Here is an 18,690-nt window from a genome sequence, read left to right on the forward strand (position 1 = left end):
AAAAAAAGTTTTTGGGAATCGAATATTAAAAAAAAAATTTAAAACTTTGATTTGAAATTTTGAAAAACTTCTTTTAAAAGATATTGGAATTTCAGCAAAAAAATTAGTATTTCAAAACAAAAAAAATATTTTTCTCAAAAAATTGCACTCAAAATGTACAAAACGTCCATAAGTTCAAGTGCTTTTCAGACTGGTTTCTTGTAGATTTTATATTCCGGGTTAGTTTCAAAGACAATAGCAAAATAAATAAAATACTATTTTTTTTTTTGTAATATTAAACAAAATAAAATTTTTATTATTGTTAAAGTAATCTGTGTGTGTTTTTGTCTTGTAAAATTTAAAAAATACAAGTTTTTGTCCTTAAAAACAACTTATATTGCTACGAAACTTAGGAAGAAAATTAAAACAAGGTGGTCAAAGTTGGTATTTTTTTTTTTAGTCATCACTTTCCTCCTTTTCCTTATTTTTCTTTTTCTTCTTCTTTTTCTCGGATTTTGGCACTGTGTCGTCGACTTCCATCGTTGTGTCTTGTACTGTACTGGTTTCCGCCGCTTCGGAATCGCGGTTCTTCTTTTTCTTTTTCTTCGAGGAAGTTGGTTCGGTTTCCTCTTCCTGCTTCACTGTCACCGATTCGTCCAAGACACTTTCGTCGCCGCCCTTGTTTTTCTTGTTCTTTTTCTTCTTTTTGGGCTGTTCGTCGCTCTCCTCGCTTTCTTGTTTGACTTCGGGTTTTTCTTCCGCTTCTTCGTCGTCGTCACGTTTGCGTTTCTTGCCAACAGGCAACGTGTTATCGGCTGCCACTGGATATTGCTTCACTTCGCTCTTGCCGTGGTATTTTTCGAACTTGGCCTTGGCTTTGCCGGTGCCGGAGATTTTCTTCAAGTTACCTTCTTCCAACATGCGAAGACGAGTTTCGAGACGAGCACGATGCTCGGTGCCCAATTCGAAGGTGGCATCTTCGCCAAATGCGTCAACCTGGAAAAATTAAGAAATTTTGTTAGAAAATTTTTTTTAAAGATAGAAAAAAATTTTTTTTAGAGAAGAAATAATTTTTGTTCGCCTTGACAGGTATTCACAAACGGTCAAAATCCATTTGTAAGTATTTTAAAAGACAAAAATTGCTCTGAGAGCACTTATTTGGAGAATGCAGGTGGAAATCCTGCATTATCCCTGATCGACTCTCATCTAAATTTAATTAAAAATTAATTTTCAACTTACTCTTGTGGCTAATGAGGCCTTTGCAGCTAACGATCTGGAGATTTTTCCCTTGTTCTTGGTACTTGCTTGTCCAACTAAGCCAGCGTGGTAGATGAGACCGTATTTGGGAGTGTCCTTTTTGGTCTTCAATGCACGGAAAAGAGCCTTTTCAGCACCTGTAATGCGAAAAAATTACAAAATTAGTGTTTTGAAATACAAATAATAATTTTTTGATAATAAAAAAATTGTCAGACAGCCAAGAAATGAAATCACTGTCATTCATCTGAATTATTTTTGCGAAACCTTCTTGTAAATCATCAATTGAAATAAAAAAGTAAGGCGAAAAAATTTAATTATTTGACTTTCTTCAATTTTAATGAAAAATTGTGGGGTAAAAAATTAAATTATATAAAAAATTTGAAATTTTTTGACATTTTTCCTAGAATTTTTTGATAAAAAATGTAAAAAAATTAAAGTTTATATTAAATCTTAATATGAGACATTTTTATTTTTTAAATTTTTTTAAGTCACGTGACCATTAAATTTTTTTTCTATAAAATTTCTAAAAAAACTTAAAAAAATAATTTAAAAAATTTAGTTTTTTTTAACTTAAAAAAATTGTTTGAAAAAATTAAAAAAAAAATTATCTTAAACTGATGCGATAAAAAATCAAATAATCAAAATTTACTCGCCTGAAATTTTTTTTTACAAAAATCAAACTCACCCAAAATTTGCAAAGTTGAAGCGGGATGTTTTGCCAAGTTGACCAACGAACCGGCATGAGCAATTAATCTCGCTCCCACCGTTTCTCCGACCAAAATTGTCAAATTTGGTGCCATCGCGACCATTCTCGTCTTCAAATAATCCGACAAGTGGATTCTGTACTCATTGATTGACAAGATTTCGTCGCACAAATGCTTAATATTGGTAATATCTTCATCAGAAATTTCTGTTCCCATCGAAATTTCGGCAGCTTCCTTGACGCGTTCCTCCAAATCTTCGGGCAAGATCTCCGACAAATCGGCACTCACCATATTATCACGTGTTCCCACGGTTTTTATGGTTTTCACGAAGGCAATGTTATCGGTGATAATTTTTCCCAACTCTGGAAAATGCCAGCCGTACCTATATTATTGCAAAAAAATGCAAACTTTTATGAGAATTGTGTAAAAAAAGTTCAAATTTTTAAAAGGGCGCACATTATCAGACAAGAGGTTGTCAGAAAGTATAACTATATGATCATCATTTGTCACAAGTTATTAATATTATGGGGTTGTCATCACTTAATGTGCTTCATAAGACAAAAAAATAATTTTTTCTTATGGTTCAGGCCGCTCAAAATTTAATTCGAATTTTTTGTCCAAAAAATAAAATTTTAAAAATTTTAAACAAGAGAAAATAGATTTTTTTAGATAAAAAATTTCAGAAAATTATTATTTTTAGAAAATAGATAATTTTTTTTATATTTTATTTTTTTTTGCAGACAAATAAAAAAAAATAAAAAGTTTCTGGATTAAAATAATTTTTAATCCAAGCCGAATTTTAATTTTTAGGTATTTTTCTTGAGATTTTCTGATTAAAAATTTAATTTAGAATGTAAAAAAATTAAATTTTAGAAAATATTAAAAAGTAAAAAAATTAAAAAAGTATTTTGTGAAAAAAAATTTTAATTAAAAAACTGTCCAAAATTGAAAATTTGAAAAAAAAAATCTAAAAAAATTCTAAAAATTTTTTTTCTTCCATTAAATTTCTGATTTTTCAAATTAAGGATGATAGAATTCGAAAAAAAAATTTAAGCGACCTTTAAATCAAAAAAATATCTCTTACCATTCACGTGCCCTCATGATATAATTGTTCAACTCCTTATCCAAGTCATCCAAAAGACACTGGGCTTGCACGATCATCGTATCAATCTTGTCAGGAGAGAACTTCAACTTGTACCGCGACAGAGAATGCGCCAAACCGAGTGCCATTGCGGTCATTTCTTTCTTTGGTAGTCCCGCGAGTAAACTTTCCGACTGCGTACGAATGCACCGCATCAATTCCATGACGGCGGTATTCGAGACGCATTGCAGCGCAAGTTTGTCCTTGATGGCATTGCCAAGTTTCGCATCAGCGACACACAACTGACTTTGGACATCTTCTTGCACGAGTTTTTTGAGCGTTTTTTTCAGTGGTTTTGAGACTTTGCCCTCGACAGCGGCACATGCAGCTGCCAAAGCTTCCGTTGTGTCACTGAATTTCTCAAAATGCTTCAATTTGACGCTAGAAACGAGAATTTGGGAAGAGGTTAGTTTGGTTGTGCATGAAAAAAATCGAAAAAACTGGATGGACAAGTGTTCTTAAAAGCAAAATCTGTCATCACTGTGGCTTTTGTGATACAGAGTGAAGCTCTTTTAATGATTTTATGTTTTTTACGACTCAATTTTAAAATTCTACAAACGTGGGCTTCAATTTGCAGAAGGAACGAGAGTCGATTTCACGTGTTTTTCAGTTATTTTGGGGAAACTTACATTTTATTAGCGGCTTCCGGTGTCTCAAACTCCAAGAAAAGATTGTCCACGGAAGATGGCTTGATTTTTTTCTCGTCCAGCAACTGCAATGGAGATAAACAATGCGTGTGAGCACATGGTGTCCCGGTATGAAAGTTCAAATTTCGCTAGAATTACCTTGAAAATTGCATATCCGGCAGGTGTTTCGTATAAAACGAACATTTTTCCTCAGTTTTTGACGCTTTTTATGCTTAAACTTTTCCTATTTTTCAGTAAAATTGCGGAAAATATTTGCTACAGATGTGGACCATGTGCGTTCCACTGTTGAAATGGCCGAGACGATGCTTCTGTACGACACGTATCACCTACACAGCGCATGTGTCCCACTCGGCAATCGAAAAAATCACAAAGCCCAGGTCACATTTCGCTGCCGATTGTCAAGGACGTTGGAAATTTGACGTGGGTCTGTCTTTTCAATCAAATTGTCAAACATGGTGCGTGCTCGATTTTTAATTTTTCCAATATTTTCGTGGAATTTTCGCGGATTCCTCGCGGAATTGTGTGTTAAAAGTGCATTAAACCGCCGAAGATTTGTCCAAAAGTGAAATTTCCCCCTCGAATGTGGAATTCAGCGACATTTCCGCGAATTAAATTACCACGTTGACTTTGCGTATAGACGACAGTGTGCTAATATTTTTTTCAATTTTTTCGTTGCAGGGTAAAGTAAAGTGCTCAGAATTGCGACAAAAGGACAAGAAAGAGCTCACTAAGCAGCTCGAAGAACTCAAAACTGAGTTGTTGAATCTTCGTGTTGCAAAAGTGACTGGCGGAGCTCCATCAAAGCTCTCCAAGATGTAAGTAGTTAACCTCAAAATTTTTATTGACAGCGAATTTTATGTTTTTTTTTAATTTAATTTTTTAGTCGCGTTGTCCGTAAATCCATTGCCCGCTGCTACATTGTCATGAACCAGAAGACAAAGGAGAATTTGCGCAAATTGTACAAAGGCAAGAAATTCCGCCCCTTGGATCTTAGACAAAAGAAGACCCGTGCGATGCGCAAAGCCTTGAGCCCACAAGACGCCAAACGCATTACTCTTAAGGAGCAGCGAAAACGTTCCGTCTATCCACAACGCAAATTCGCCGTCAAGGCCTAAGCTGCAGGAACAACGCGCGTGGATACGAAACTAAAAACCTTTTCAACAATAAAAAATAAGAGAAGAAAACAAATTTTTTTCTTTTGTAATTTAATTCGTGGTTGTGTTTCTGTGCAGTACATTCAATTAATTTTTTCTTGTGCTAACAACCCTTGAGGATGAATTTTTCTAAGAATTTAACTTTTAATGAAATTTTTTAAGTTTTACTGAAAAAAATTTTTTTGTCATTTTTCCAATCTGCTGCTCCAAAATAGTTAAATATTTTAAAATTAAAAAATTTTAGGGTACTTTTGATTTTTCTATAAGTATTTATACGAAAACCTTAATATTTCTATTAAAATAAGACCATTTTTTAACGATTTTGAATATATTTCAATCATGAACTTGAGCTTAAAAATCTATTTACTCAATTTTTTTATGTTAATTTATCTATGCCACTCCAAATAAAACTCAATTTGTCTCATTTTAAAATATTTAAAGAAGTTAAATTAAAAAAAAAAAAATTAGGTGATTTTTCTAATTAATAAAAAATTTAAAACCTAATTTTTAAATATTTACAAAAAAAAAGTCTTAAAGTTTTTTATTCAAAAACGGATAAAAAAAATTCAAATTTAAAATTATTTTTTTTGTTTTTGTTCTGATTGTTCGGGCACTAAATTTTTATTTCGCAAAGTTTGAACTTTTACTATAAAAATCATAATTATTTTATTATTTTTGTACCTTTTATTGAGAAAAATTGAACAAAAAATCTGTATTTTTCTTATGATTCTAAAAAATTTTAATGAAAAAATTATTTTTAGAAAAACATATAAAAAGTTTTTTTATTTTTCAATATTTTACTTGCATTTTGTTTCAGAAATTTTTAGTTTTATTGAAAACGACCTAAATTTTTTTTAAAATTCTCTTTTAAGTTAAAATTATACTGTAAAAAAGAAGTCATTTTAATTTATTTTTGTAAAAAAAAATATTGAAAAAAATGTTTGTTGCCGATATTTGGTAAAAACTGTTGAAAAGCGATCATTTTGGACACAATTTGAACAATTTTAATTTTTTTGAGTTAATTTGGAGTGACTTTTAAATGAAGTGAGGCTTTTAAAATTTTAATTTTTGGCTCAATTTTACGTTTTTATGTAAAATTATCGAAATTACACTAAAAATTTGTTTTCAGCGAAAATTTAAATTTTTCTGTTAAAAAAATTAAATTCTCAGAAAAATTCAAGGAGATAAAATTCGGATAAAAATTAATTTTCAATCACATTCGTTGATTAACTCTTCGAAATTGCTCTGACAAAAAGTGCTCGGTGCCTTTCTTCGGCCGTCCTTGTCCGTTAGTAGTCCTTCAAATACTTTATATCCAGCTCATGTTGCTTAATATACTTGCAAAGTGCCCTCAAACTAGCTGGTTTATTCTTTTCCAACACATGATTCAAATTTTCACTCACTCCGTCTTCCTTGAAACAGTTGATCATCTTTTGCCGGCCACTCGAGAACTGCGTGCAACTAAACAGGATATAATCAATTGAACTTTTCGACTCATTTCCGTCGTGCGGACAACAAAACCGTGCATTCGGATAATTTGTCTGCAATTTTCTCAGTTTACACAAAACCATGCGATCTCCCCTGACACTCGTGTCCTGCGTAAATCCCTCCGGCATTTGATAGTAAGCTGATGTCGAAGCGACCAAATTGCTCAAAATCGCCAATTTTTCCTGTTGTGACAGCAATTCCGATCGCATTGGCTCGCCCGCAAAGTCCGTACCGGAAATTGTGAGGAAGCGGATTTTTCGTACGGCATCATAAATTGTCGGTGGATCGGGAATTGACTTTTTGTTCGTTGAAACGGCGACGACGGCACCACCATCGAAAGATTCTTTGGAAGACGAAGACGAGAGTTTTTTGCGTTCCTCCTCGGATCTGGGCAGCAAATTATTTTTCGTGGCGTACGAGTTGAGCGCTTCAAAGAGTTCCAGCTCGGAATTTATGAAAAGTTCATCTTGCTCGAAAATCGTTATCACAGTGCCCAAATCGGCTTCGAGAAATCCCGCCGAAGCAAAGACTTCGTTCGTTTTCGCGCGAATAACGGTCAAACAAATTTCCCGTAATTCGGGTTTTTCGAAGAGTTTTCCAAACTCGAAAATTTGGCAGACGTTCCCTGGCTCGATTTTCGTGTAGAGATAAGCTTCGCACGTGTCCTCGACATCCATCACGTCGTACTTCCGGGCAGCATAGAAAAGTTTGATGGCATCGTCAATTGACTCCAAATCCAGTTCGCGCGTGTAAATGTACTGCAGGAAAGTTTTGAACGTATCGTAATCGATGTCTTCAATTTTTACGGGTTTACTTGTGCTTTCGGGCAAACTTCCGAAAAACATCGTCTCGAACACTTGACTCACCAGCGAAAGAATCGCCCGATTGGCCGAGAGGATTTTTGTCGTTTCTCCGGGCTCACTGAAGCAAAATTCGCAATCCGAGAGACGTTTTGAGTCGAAAACCTCTTTGCCGCGCACTTTTGATGGCTTGCGAGACAACATTTTTGATCTATTTTTATCTTCGGCTGTGTCGTTGCTTGGTCAATAATTTCACGGTTGTGGTAAAAAAGTCGATAATTTTCGGAGAACGGCGTGGAAAGAACGAGGATTATCACAATTGGCAGACTTTGGTGAATGAATCTCACACGGAAATTGACATTTTTGCCGGCGGATTGCTTGATTTTCGTGCGGAATTTGTCAAAAGTGCGAGAAAATGGGAATCTCGAAGGTAATCGATTGGTAGTGGTTGAAAGGGATGCGCGCGCACCATGTGTTTCTGCCAGTCAGTAACCCTTATCAATGCACTTGAAATACTCTCGTGTACTTGTGGCCTCGATTTGCCGGTAAATGAATACAAAACAGGCGCGGAATGTGTGTGACGGTGGCACAGTTTGAGTGTTTTGTAGGAAAATTTAAAAAAACTAAAACTTTTTTATTTGAAATATAAAAGAATTTAATGACATTTTTTTAATTCATTAATTTTAAAGAAAAGGTAAAATAAATCACAAAAAAGGCAAAAATTAAAAAAAAAAATCTGATTTTTCTAATAAATTTTGACGTTAAAGAAAAGGATGGAAAAAAATTAACAAAAAAATACTTAAGCCGTTCCAAATGAAAATCAAAAATAAAAAAAATTTTTAAAATTTATTTTTTGTCAAAATTTTTGAAAATAAAATATTTTTTTAAAGAAAATTAAAGAAAAAAAATTTCATAAAAATTTAAAGACAAAAATTAAAAAAATTATTAAAAATAAATTTAGTAATTTAGGCCGCTCCAATTTTTTTTTTTTGAACTTTTTGTCCCAAAAACTTTTTTTCAAAATGGGGGAGGGGGTAAAATTAAAAAAAAAGTTTTGAAATACTTATTTTCATACAAAATGACAAAATTTTAGCAATTTTTCATCGTTGATCAACATTTTTGTTGTTTTTAATAATCTTGTTTGAAACTTTCAAATTAAAAATTGATTTAAGATCAAGTTAAAAATTGAAAAATTAAAATTCTCTTTAAAAATAACTGTCAGTAATTTTTCTTAATTCAGTAATTTTATGAAAAATTTTTTTAGTGAAGCAAATTCAAGTTAAAATATGATTTTCAAAACAAAAATTAAAATAATTGGAAATTTTTTATAAATTTTTTTGAAAATGTCTTGAAAAATTATTAAAATACAACAAAAAACGATAATTTTTGGACAAATTTTTAACTTTTTTTTTATTTTGCCCCATTTTTTTGTAAAAATTTTAAAAAAAAATGGGGCATCGGAAAAATTTTTTTTTTTCGAAAAAAAAATTTATGTTATTTAAAATACGAATTTCAATACAAAAATTCTTAAAAATTTAAATTTTTGAAAAAAAATTTGGAAATTAAAAAAATAAATTATTTTTAGATAAGAAAATTGATTTTTAAAACAAAATATTTGATGAAATTTTAAACTTTTTATTTTTTTGCCCCACGCGTTTTTGCAATTTAACATAGGACACCGGATAAACAATTAAGTTTCATTTGAAGCAGCCTTAATAAAAATTAAAAAAGATAATTTTTTATTTAAAAATTTAATATTTTATTTCTCCCAAAACCGGATATAACAAATTTGATAACAAAACTCTTTTTCCAACAAATTTACTGGATCATCTTGCGGATCATGTAGTTGAGAATTCCTCCGTTTCTGAAGTAAGTTATGTCGACTTCCGTGTCGAAGCGCAAAATTGTTTGGAATTCAAGGCCAGAATCGGTCTAAAATCGAAAAAAAAAATAAATAAAAAACTTGAAAATTTTTTTTAAATTTCATCAAAATTTACCTTGACAGTAATTTTGGCATGTGGCGTCAAGACATCGGGAATGTTGATGTTAAATTGTTCCTTGCCTGTAATTCCAAGGGTTTCGGCAGTTTGTCCGGGCAAGAATTGAAGAGGAATTACTCCCATGCCAACCAAGTTGCTACGATGAATACGTTCATAAGATTCAGCGATTACTGCACGGATGCCCAACAAATATGGACCTTTGGCTGCCCAATCGCCTAATTTGATTAAAAAAAATTATTTAAAATATTATAAAAAAAATAATTTTAATGAATTTATAATTTTCAAAAAATTATTAAAAATTTTTATCAAAATATTACAAAAAATAATTTTTTGATGAAAAAAAGTTGGAAAATTCTTATGATTTTTTAAAATTTCTTCCAAAAATCATAAAAATTTTAATTTAAAAAATAGAAAAAATCTTGAAAAATAAAAATTTTGCTCCCGAAAAAAAAATCTTGTTTTACAAATCGAATTTTAAATGACTTACGAGACGATCCACTTCCATATTCCTTGCCAACGACAGCAATTACAGCGGTTCCTTCACTGCGATACCTTTCAGCGCAATCAAAAACGTCCATTTCCTCGCCCGATGGCACATGCATTGTCCTTGGTCCCGCTGCCTTTGCCAATTTATTCACAAGTCGGATGTTGGCGAAGGTGCCACGAGCCATGATCGCGTCATTTCCACGTCGTGACCCATAGGAATTAAAATCGCGTGGCTTGAGTCCTCGTTCGGCAAGGTAACGAGCAGCTGGACTGTTGCGCGCAATAGATCCAGCTGGCGAAATGTGATCCGTTGTCACGGAATCGCCCAAATAAAGCAAGGCACGAGCATTGGTGATCGACGACACTTTTGGCAGTTCGCGCGTCATGTTCTCAAAGAATGGCGGATGCTTGATGTACGTCGAGGAGGCATCCCAAGGATAAAGTTTGCCGGATGGCGCTTGTAATCCCTGCCATGCGGGCGAGCCTTGCTCAATTTTGGCGTAAACCTCTTTGAACATTGCTGGAATGACGTGTTTTTGCTCGACAGCTTGGATTTCTTGGCGTGTTGGCCAGATGTCGCGCAAGAAAACGGGATTGCCGGCTTTGTTGTGGCCAATGGGTGTCGTTTCAAAGTCAATATCGACCGTGCCAGCGATGGCATAGGCGATTACGAGCAAGGGAGATGCCAAATAGTTGGCACGAGTATTCGGATGAATGCGTCCCTCGAAGTTACGATTGCCGGAAAGGACACCGCAGCAGACGAGATTGTTCTTTTCGATCGTGTTGGCGATATTTTCTTCGAGAGGACCGGAATTACCGATGCAAGTCATGCAACCGTAGCCGACGACGTTGAAGCCTAATTTTTCCAAGGCTGGAATGACTCCGGATTCTCTGTAAAAAAAATTTTTTTTAAATTAATTTTGCGTTTAAATTAACTTCAAACGAAACTGTAAAGCCTTTTCTGAAATTAATAAAAATTTTACCCAAATCATAGATTTTTGGGGTATTTAAAATTTTTATTTTATTTTATTAAAAAAACTAAAATTAAAAAAAAATAATTCAATGAATTTTATAAAAAAATATCAAAAATTATTTAAAAATTCACAATCTACAAAAAATATAAATTAAATATTCAACAAAATTTAAATAAAAAATCTTTATTGATTAAAAAAAAATCTAAAAATATTTTTTGTTTTGTTCCGATTTTTTTTAATTTTGTTATTTTTTGACAAATAAATTTTTATGAATAAAATAATTTTTAAAAACGAATTTGGAAAAAATGTCAAAAAAATTGAGAATTTTTAAATTTTTTTCTTAAAAAATAATATTTTGTTCAAAAATTTCCATGTGAAAGTAAGTAACAAAGTTGAATTAAAAAAAATCCAGTGAATTTTTTAAAATTATTTTTTAATTGATTTTTTATTGAAAAATGACGAAAAAATTATTAGGAAAATTAGTAAAAAAATTGAAATTCCGTACAAAATATTATAAATCGATGAATTTTTCCATAGTTTGATAATTTTAGGATCTTTTTCTGTCCCAATATATTTTTTTTTTTAATTTTAAAATAAGGCAACGAATTCATTTTTAATTCAAATCGCCTTTAAAAAATCAAAATTACCTCAAATAATACGTAACAACGCCCGATCCCGGCGACAACGACGTCTTAATGTACGGCTTGACACTCAAACCGGCAGCAACAGCCTTTTGTGCCAACATTCCAGCGCCCAACATGACCGAAGGATTGCTCGTATTTGTGCAGGAAGTGATCGCAGCAATTACGACAGACCCATGCTTGATTGTATAAGTCTCGCCGTTGCTCCAAGTGAAACTTCCCTCATCCTTGACATGGGCAGGATCGATTTCGAATCCCTTGAAACCAACCTGAAAATTGAAAAAAAAAAGACAATTAAAAGGTGTCTGCCTTGCTTAATGACCTCATTAAGATACAATTTTAAAGTCAACTTAGGGTTTTCGTACGAAAAATATCGAAACAAAAGAAAAATTCTGATTATCTCGACAAAAAATAAAAATTTTAATTGCAAAAGAGAAACCCAAGTTATTATTTACATATTTCGTTACCTGTTCGGTTCATTTGCACAATAATCATGAAGGAATGATGAAATTTATTATATTGAGGCAGGTTACAACGAAATTGTTTTTCGGAAAACAAAAGACAGACTAAAATTAAACCCTTCGAAAGAATTTTGTGTGTCATAAAACTTTTTCAAAACAAATAATTGTAAAAATTTAATAAACTTTAATTTTTTTTTCGACGCTGTTTCTTCAACATTTTTGAGTACACGAAAATATTTTGCAATTTTTTTCAAACAAACCTAAATAATTTTTTTGGCAAATTGAACAATAATCTAGGTCAACAATGAGCTTCAACCCCTTTTTCAGCAAAAAATAAATAATTAAGTCTAGTCATGATCACCGAAAATCCTCTTGTCTGGCCCCGTTAATTGATTTTTGATTAAGTCTCGTCTCATTTGCCTATAAAAATCTGACGAGACTTGATGAAATTAAGTAAAAATGTCTAAAAATTCTCATTAATTGATAAATTTCGTTCACGAGGGCGAATCATAGTTGAAAAAATGCGTAAGAAATGTAGCGTTGGTGGATTCTCATGACTTTTGTGTTGGTATTTTTTTTTTACCTGAAGCAAAGGACAGCATTACAAAAGATAAGGTACCTGTTTGTTGTGTATTAATGTATTTTCGTTAGACGTCCTGATTTTAATGTGTTAGATTTTTTTGAAGTTATGATTATTCTAGAATGTTGCGATAGAAAATATGTCGAGGGATGTCTGTCTGTCAAAAAAAAAATTAATTTTAATTGCAAAAGTTACACAATTTTAATAAAATTCAGTAGAAAATTTTTTTAATTAATATTTTTTGTTTTTAAATTAATTAATTAATTATTATTTTTATAAATTAATTAAATTTTTGTTCAAAATAATTTAATTTTTTTTAAAATTAATAAATTTTTTTTTAATTAATTAATTTTTTTAAATATTTAAATAATTTTTTTTAAATAAAAACTTATTTATGAAAATTTATTTTCAAAATTTCTAGTAAATAAAATAAATTTAATTTTTGTAAAAAAAAATAGTTTTGGAGAATAAAATAAATTTAACTTTTGTGTATTAAATAAATTAAATTTTGTGAAAAAAAAATAATTTTCGTGGATTAAAGAAATTTAATTTAATTTTAGAGTACAGGTAGAATAAAAGAAAAAGGAAAAAAAATTGTTGGAAAATTTAATATTTTTTTAAAAAGATTTTTTTTTACAAAATTTTAGATTTTCAATGACTTTTGAAAAATTAAAATTAAGGTTTTTAAATTAAAAAATAAAATTATTTAAAATTTAAATAAAATAAAATGAATTAAAATTTTCTATTTTTTCCTTGTATATTTTTATTAAAAAAAAAAATAAATAAATTTAATTTAATTTAATTTAAAATTTTAATTTATTTTTTAATTTTTAATTTAAATTTTAATTATACTTTTAAATAATTAAAAAAATACTTTAAATTTTTTTTATTTTTAATTTTTATTTTTAAATTTATTGTTTAGAAATATTTTAAATTAATTAATTTTAAGTAGACTAATTTTGAATGAAAAAAAATACGCTCGTATGTCCTTTCAGCTGCAAGGCAATTTTAATTTAATTTTTTAAAATAAAAAGTAAACAGGAATTTCTTTTCTGTTCATTTTTACCGACTTTAGAGTAATTTTCAAGCAATTTATTTTAAAAAAATATTTTTTTTTCAAATTTTTATTAGAAAAAACTAAAAAAAATCTCCAAAAAAATCCAAAATCTCTTCATTTCTCAATTTTTCCAGATTTATTCTTAAATAATTTTAACACACACACTCACAAATTTTTAAGGATTAAATCATAACGATCACCCACACACTCATTCTCGACTCCTCTAAGAGGTCCTTACACGCATACACACCCAAAAAATGCCTCAAACTGACTAATAATACTCAGTAAGTAATAACAATAACAATACAGCCCCGAAAAAATGCATTTTGTAAATACCTGTGCTGACACAGGTATAAATATTGACGATTCGTTATGTTTGGTCATCAGTTCAGTTTGGTAATTTGAGGAGCAAAGGTATAAAAATTTGTACTAGATATTCTTTTGAAAAAATTAAACAAGAAAAAAAAAGTTTTTTTTTGAATGAGTTGCAAAGAATTTTAAATACGAGAAATCAGTTCGTTGTCGGCAGTGAGGAGAAGCGGTTGTCTAGATCAAGCAGCTACAGTGGTATTGATAGAATCTTGCCTGGCATTTTTTTTAAACACAAATTTTGAGATTTTTAATTGAAATTATCTCACCGGGCAACGGTTCATCCATAAAACTGACAAAAAACATCACAAAAAAATTAGTGAAAAAAAATTTTATAAAAAAATGTGAACAATTTTTAGAGCGATTGTCGTCGTAGTCGCTTTATTTTTCATTAACAGTGACTAGACCGAACACTCGCGTCCTAAAAGTTGTTCGAATCACACAAAAAATTATTTTTTTCGAGTATTCCAGCGGAATTAAGGTCCAAAATTAGATTCCAATTGCGCTCCTTTGGTGAGTCTACCTTATGATTTATTATTTGACATCATAAAGCTAGCTCATCACTGCAATGCTATTGGAATTGAGCATCAAGTGGCGGTCAACGATCAAAAAAATCATCGTCAAAATTTTCAACCAAAAAAAAAATGTTTGTGCTGTTAGAAGGAACTAAGGTTTGATACGTGTCATTTTAACAAAAATCGTATCACAGCCTAGTTACCTTATATCATTGCATTCGAACGGCATCGTAAAGAAAACTTTTAAAGAGAAATAAGTCGCTAACAATGGCAAAAAAATTTCAAAAGAAAGGTTTATTGCCTTTGATTTTTTTTTCTGACCATTTTTACTGACCAAGCAAATATTTGTTTTTTTCTACAATTCTCGGAAAAGTACCTACTTAGAGGTAATTGTTGTAAAAAAATGCATTTTTAAAACGAAGGATTTGTGAAACAATGGAAAAGAAAACAAAAAATCACCGGGTGGTCATAAAAAAAAGTGCCAAAAATAGACAAAAACCGAAGTAGAAGAAGAAGAAGAAGAGGAGAAATACAAGAAAAAGGATAATTGTATTAAAGGAACTTCTGCTGTGATTCCACATTTGAATAGAATCACAGTAGTTGTACTTTAACACCGTTAGTCCGCATGCAACGATCAAGTGTGACCAATTTTTTCTTTACTTTTCACCTTTTTTCCAGGGATTTATGCGACAAACCTCGTTCAGTCTGATGTACTTTTGAAATTACCATCACTGGGCAAAGTTTGTCGCATAAAAACAATGAATCAGCTTTACCTTGTTCGTCAAGCATTGACGGAAATCGTTGTGCATGTCGCTCACGGAGACGCGATCGTGCGGGCGTTTGGGTCCGCTAACGGAGGTAACGACAGTGCCGAGATCGAGTTCGATGACTTTTGTGTATTTGGGATCTTGATCGGCATTTGCAAAGTCCCGCAGTTGGTTGGTGGCTTTCAGGTAAGCTTCGATTATTGCGATTTTCTCCTCAGAACGACCTAGGAAAAAATTGATTCATTTTATTATTTTTTTTAAAATTTAATTAATTTAATTTTTTTTATCAAATTGATAATTTTTTTTAATTAAATTTTTAATTTCTTATTAATTAATTATTTAATAAAAATTTAAAAAATATTTTTTTTATTTACTTCTTTTTGGTAATTCTTTTTTTTCCGAATAATAAAAATTATATTTTGAATAAAATTTTAAAATTTAAATTATTTTTGACCTTTTATCGATATTTTTATGAAATTCAAAGAATTTAAATATAAATTTAGGAAAAATTATTTTTTTTTGAGAATAGAAAAATAATCTTAATTTTTTTCAATTTCTCAAAATTTCACGAATAAAAACACAAACATTTTGTTTTTAACTTTTAATTCTTGACCAGTTTTGAGTTATGTCTTCTACTTTTGCCTTACGGTGAAAATAAACTGGTTGCGAAATAAAAATTAAAAACAAAATTTTTGTGTATTCGTAAAAATTTGAGGAATTAAGAAAAATAAAGAATATTTTTGTGTTATTTAAATCAAAGAATTTGAATTTTAACACTGACACTAAATTATTTAAAATTTGATTTAAAAAAAAATAATTGAAAAATAAAATAAAAAAATCTTTAAAAGATTTTTAAAAAAATTTAAAAGAATCATAAAAAATTATTTTTTCAGCAAAAAAAAATTTAAATCGAAAAAATTTTTTTTTAAATTATGAAAAAAAGACCATAAAACGATGATTTTTCATTAAGTTTTTTTTTAGAAAGAAATAAAGAAATTTTTTAAAAATTGAAACAATCCTTATTGAAAAATAAAATTTAAAAAAAGATTAAAAATTAATTTTTGTTTTAAAAGAAAAAACATATATTAATAATTTTTTCAGCAACAAAAAATTTTAAATCGAAAAATTTATTAAAAAAATTATGAAAATAAAAACCATAAAACGGCTATTGGATTATTTTTAGAAAGAAAGAAAAAATTTTCAAAAATTGAGGCAGCCCTTATTATAATTTAAAATAATTTAATTTTTATGAAATTTATCTACTTACTAGTTTGTCTCAAGTAATTGATGGAATTTTGATCGATCGGGAAATAACCAACAGTTGCTCCATATTCGGGACACATGTTACTGATAGTTGCTCGGTCAGCAATCGACAATGCCGCAACGCCAGGTCCAAAGAACTCGACAAATTTTCCAACGACACCAAGTTGACGCAAATGTTTCGTAATCGTCAAAACCAAATCTGTCGACGTGACAAGTTGATTGAGTGTCCCAACGAGTTTATATCCAATTACTTCGGGCAACAACATGGAAATAGCTTGTCCGAGCATAACTGCCTCAGCTTCGATGCCACCGACACCCCATCCAACGACACCCAATCCGTTGATCATCGTTGTGTGACTGTCCGTGCCAACGACGCTATCGGGATACAAGACTTTCGATCCGTTCGTGCCTTCAGCGAAAACCACACGAGCCAAATACTCCAAATTTACTTGATGCACAATTCCGCTGCCCGGTGGCACAATCAAACAATTATTGAAGGCACGTGCGCCCCACTTGAGAAAAGTGAAGCGTTCCTTGTTCCGTTCAAACTCGAGATTTTGATTTTTGTCGAGGGCATCGGGCGTTCCGGAGAAATCCACTTGAACACTGTGGTCGATTACCAGGTCCGACGGGCAAATGGGGTTAATTTTATCGGGATCGCCACCCAATTTGAGGACCGCATCTCGCATCGCAGCAAAATCCACAATAGCTGGAACGCCAGTGAAATCCTGCAAAATTACACGAGCTGGCTTAAAGGGAATTTCGATGTCGGCACCGGTTGAGCCCTCGCCATTTGTCGAAGCCCATCCCAAGATGTTGTGAACATCGGCTTCCTTCACTTGGAAATTGTCACAATTACGAACGGCACTTTCCAGCAAGACACGAATCGAGAACGGAAGGTGAGCTGCAACGAAAAAAAACGAAGGTTAATGCACTTTGAAGTACGCGACACGTCCACTGTTACTTACCAAACTGATTGAATGACGCGATATCGTAATATTTGAAATTCTCTCCATTTATGCTGAGTTCCTTTTCCAAATGCTTGAATGGATTTGGGCCTGCAAAAAAAGCACATAAAGTATCATCCGACCGAAATTATCAATTCACGATGTGACCTTTATACGGGTGCATATTAATCAAGTTTTGCGTGCGTACGTATCATTCAACATTAATTTAAGTACTTTTGTATTAAGTAAGGTTTCTCTATCATAGAGGTGTGAATGGAATTCTTGTTACGACAGAATTTGGCGACTTACCAGACATTTTTTGACTCTTTCTTTTTCTTCTGCTTGCAAAAAAACTTTTTTCGAGTAGTTTTGATAAGTTTTATCGGTAAATTTGCGCGAAAAAAATGCAAAAATATTAAAATTCCAAATGCCGACCACGATTGCCGTGTAATCAACTAGATAAGATTTTAGAGTATGTCGCGATATTCAATTTACTTTGGAATCAGCTTTGATTCTAATTCATGAAAAATTTTAGTTTTTAATCAAAAATTGCATGATATAAACGAAAATTTATGAAAAGTTGAAGAATATTTAATTTTAAATGAAATTTATTTGAATTTTCATACAAAAAATTAAAATTTATGTTAAGGAATTTAAAAATATTTGAAAGAGTGATGAGTATGCCACGTCGTACATCAAAGCGAATGAAATGTACACAAATGTGGCAATCCCAGTGAATTTAAAAAGTGCCGTTAAATTTCTTTCTACTATTTTCTTAAAAGAAATTAAAGGAAATTAAAAACCAAAATTAAAATAGGAAATACTATTTAAAATTATAATTTTATTTTTAAATATAATTATTTTTTTCAGGAGAAAAAATTTATTTATAAATTGAAATTCAGCTTTTTATAGATCCTTTTTTCACAGTGGCGTACCTGCAACTCTATGACAAAGGGCACATTACAATAAAAACTACCCTTTTTTGCAAAATTTTGAAATTCCATTTTAAGGATTTGTTATTTTTAATTTGATAATATTGTTTGAAGTCTATTTAAAATCTATCTAAAAATTAAATACTGTTTTTTTTGTTAAAATGTTGCTAATTAACTAAAAAATCATTAATAAATAATAATTAATTGAAATTTTTAAAAAATATCATAAATAATTAATTATTTATTACTAACTAGAATATTTAAATTTCTTTAGATGATACCGAAGTCGAGGAAATAATCAATGTTGCAACAGTTGCAATCGCTTTTACCAAAGTAAAAGAGCTTTGAAGAACATGACGAATGCTCCTGTAAAGTTTGCGTGAGAAGTGGTCCCTCCAAAAAACAAAAAAAAAATTGAAGTAAAAACTAAAGGCTCTGCATGAACACTGGAATGGATGGCGATGCAAACAGACTTGGAAAAGACTTTGGAATATTTGCGGCCTACCGTTTAATCAATGTTTGTCAAAG

At 30.8% G+C, this 18,690-nt stretch overlaps 4 protein-coding genes across 4 annotated transcripts; 1 reads left to right on the plus strand and 3 right to left on the minus strand.

The window, feature by feature from the left end:
• Positions 1-266: 266 nt before the first annotated feature.
• On the minus strand, positions 267-4,008 carry LOC134835684 (nucleolar protein 58). Its single transcript, XM_063850603.1, has 6 exons — positions 3,867-4,008; positions 3,711-3,793; positions 3,025-3,462; positions 1,922-2,322; positions 1,219-1,373; positions 267-975 (listed from the first exon to the last, which is right to left on the minus strand). Exons 1-6 carry the CDS (start codon positions 3,909-3,911, stop codon positions 436-438), a joined length of 1,662 nt encoding a protein of 553 aa, XP_063706673.1. The 5' UTR covers positions 3,912-4,008; the 3' UTR covers positions 267-435.
• Positions 4,009-4,089: 81 nt separating this feature from the next.
• Positions 4,090-4,937, plus strand: LOC134836183 (large ribosomal subunit protein uL29). Its single transcript, XM_063851449.1, has 3 exons — positions 4,090-4,183; positions 4,407-4,543; positions 4,612-4,937. The coding sequence occupies exons 1-3, from the start codon at positions 4,181-4,183 to the stop codon at positions 4,841-4,843; spliced, it is 372 nt and encodes a 123-aa protein (XP_063707519.1). The 5' UTR covers positions 4,090-4,180; the 3' UTR covers positions 4,844-4,937.
• A 1,234-nt stretch (positions 4,938-6,171) lies between these two features.
• Positions 6,172-7,548, minus strand: LOC134835284 (BTB/POZ domain-containing protein 6-A-like). The gene has a single exon (XM_063850156.1). The coding sequence runs from the start codon at positions 7,372-7,374 to the stop codon at positions 6,172-6,174; it is 1,203 nt and encodes a 400-aa protein (XP_063706226.1). The 5' UTR covers positions 7,375-7,548.
• Positions 7,549-8,911: 1,363 nt separating this feature from the next.
• Positions 8,912-17,686, minus strand: LOC134834050 (cytoplasmic aconitate hydratase-like). The gene is made up of 8 exons (XM_063848574.1): positions 17,540-17,686; positions 17,252-17,341; positions 16,288-17,187; positions 15,027-15,244; positions 11,278-11,540; positions 9,658-10,547; positions 9,168-9,385; positions 8,912-9,102 (listed from the first exon to the last, which is right to left on the minus strand). The coding sequence occupies exons 1-8, from the start codon at positions 17,544-17,546 to the stop codon at positions 8,989-8,991; spliced, it is 2,700 nt and encodes an 899-aa protein (XP_063704644.1). The 5' UTR covers positions 17,547-17,686; the 3' UTR covers positions 8,912-8,988.
• Positions 17,687-18,690: the final 1,004 nt, after the last annotated feature.

The sequence above is a fragment of the Culicoides brevitarsis genome, chromosome 3 (genome assembly GCF_036172545.1).
Source record: "Culicoides brevitarsis isolate CSIRO-B50_1 chromosome 3, AGI_CSIRO_Cbre_v1, whole genome shotgun sequence".
Lineage (NCBI taxonomy): Eukaryota > Metazoa > Arthropoda > Insecta > Diptera > Ceratopogonidae > Culicoides > Culicoides brevitarsis.

Excerpts from the sequence above, each read along its gene's own strand:
- LOC134835684 (XM_063850603.1), bottom strand. The coding sequence starts at position 3,911 with ATGTTCGTTTTATACGAAACACCTGCCGGATATGCAATTTTCAAG. Across the intron at positions 3,463-3,710 it reads CCGGAAGCCGCTAATAAAAT|CGTCAAATTGAAGCATTTTG; the intron begins GTAAGTTTCCCC and ends TCTCGTTTCTAG. Across the intron at positions 1,374-1,921 it reads TTCAACTTTGCAAATTTTGG|GTGCTGAAAAGGCTCTTTTC; the intron begins GTGAGTTTGATT and ends TTCGCATTACAG.
- LOC134836183 (XM_063851449.1), top strand. Across the intron at positions 4,544-4,611 it reads CCATCAAAGCTCTCCAAGAT|TCGCGTTGTCCGTAAATCCA; the intron begins GTAAGTAGTTAA and ends TTAATTTTTTAG.
- LOC134835284 (XM_063850156.1), bottom strand. The coding sequence starts at position 7,374 with ATGTTGTCTCGCAAGCCATCAAAAGTGCGCGGCAAAGAGGTTTTCGAC.
- LOC134834050 (XM_063848574.1), bottom strand. Across the intron at positions 17,188-17,251 it reads CGCGTCATTCAATCAGTTTG|CTCACCTTCCGTTCTCGATT; the intron begins GTAAGTAACAGT and ends TTTTCGTTGCAG. Across the intron at positions 9,103-9,167 it reads ATGCCAAAATTACTGTCAAG|ACCGATTCTGGCCTTGAATT; the intron begins GTAAATTTTGAT and ends TTTCGATTTTAG.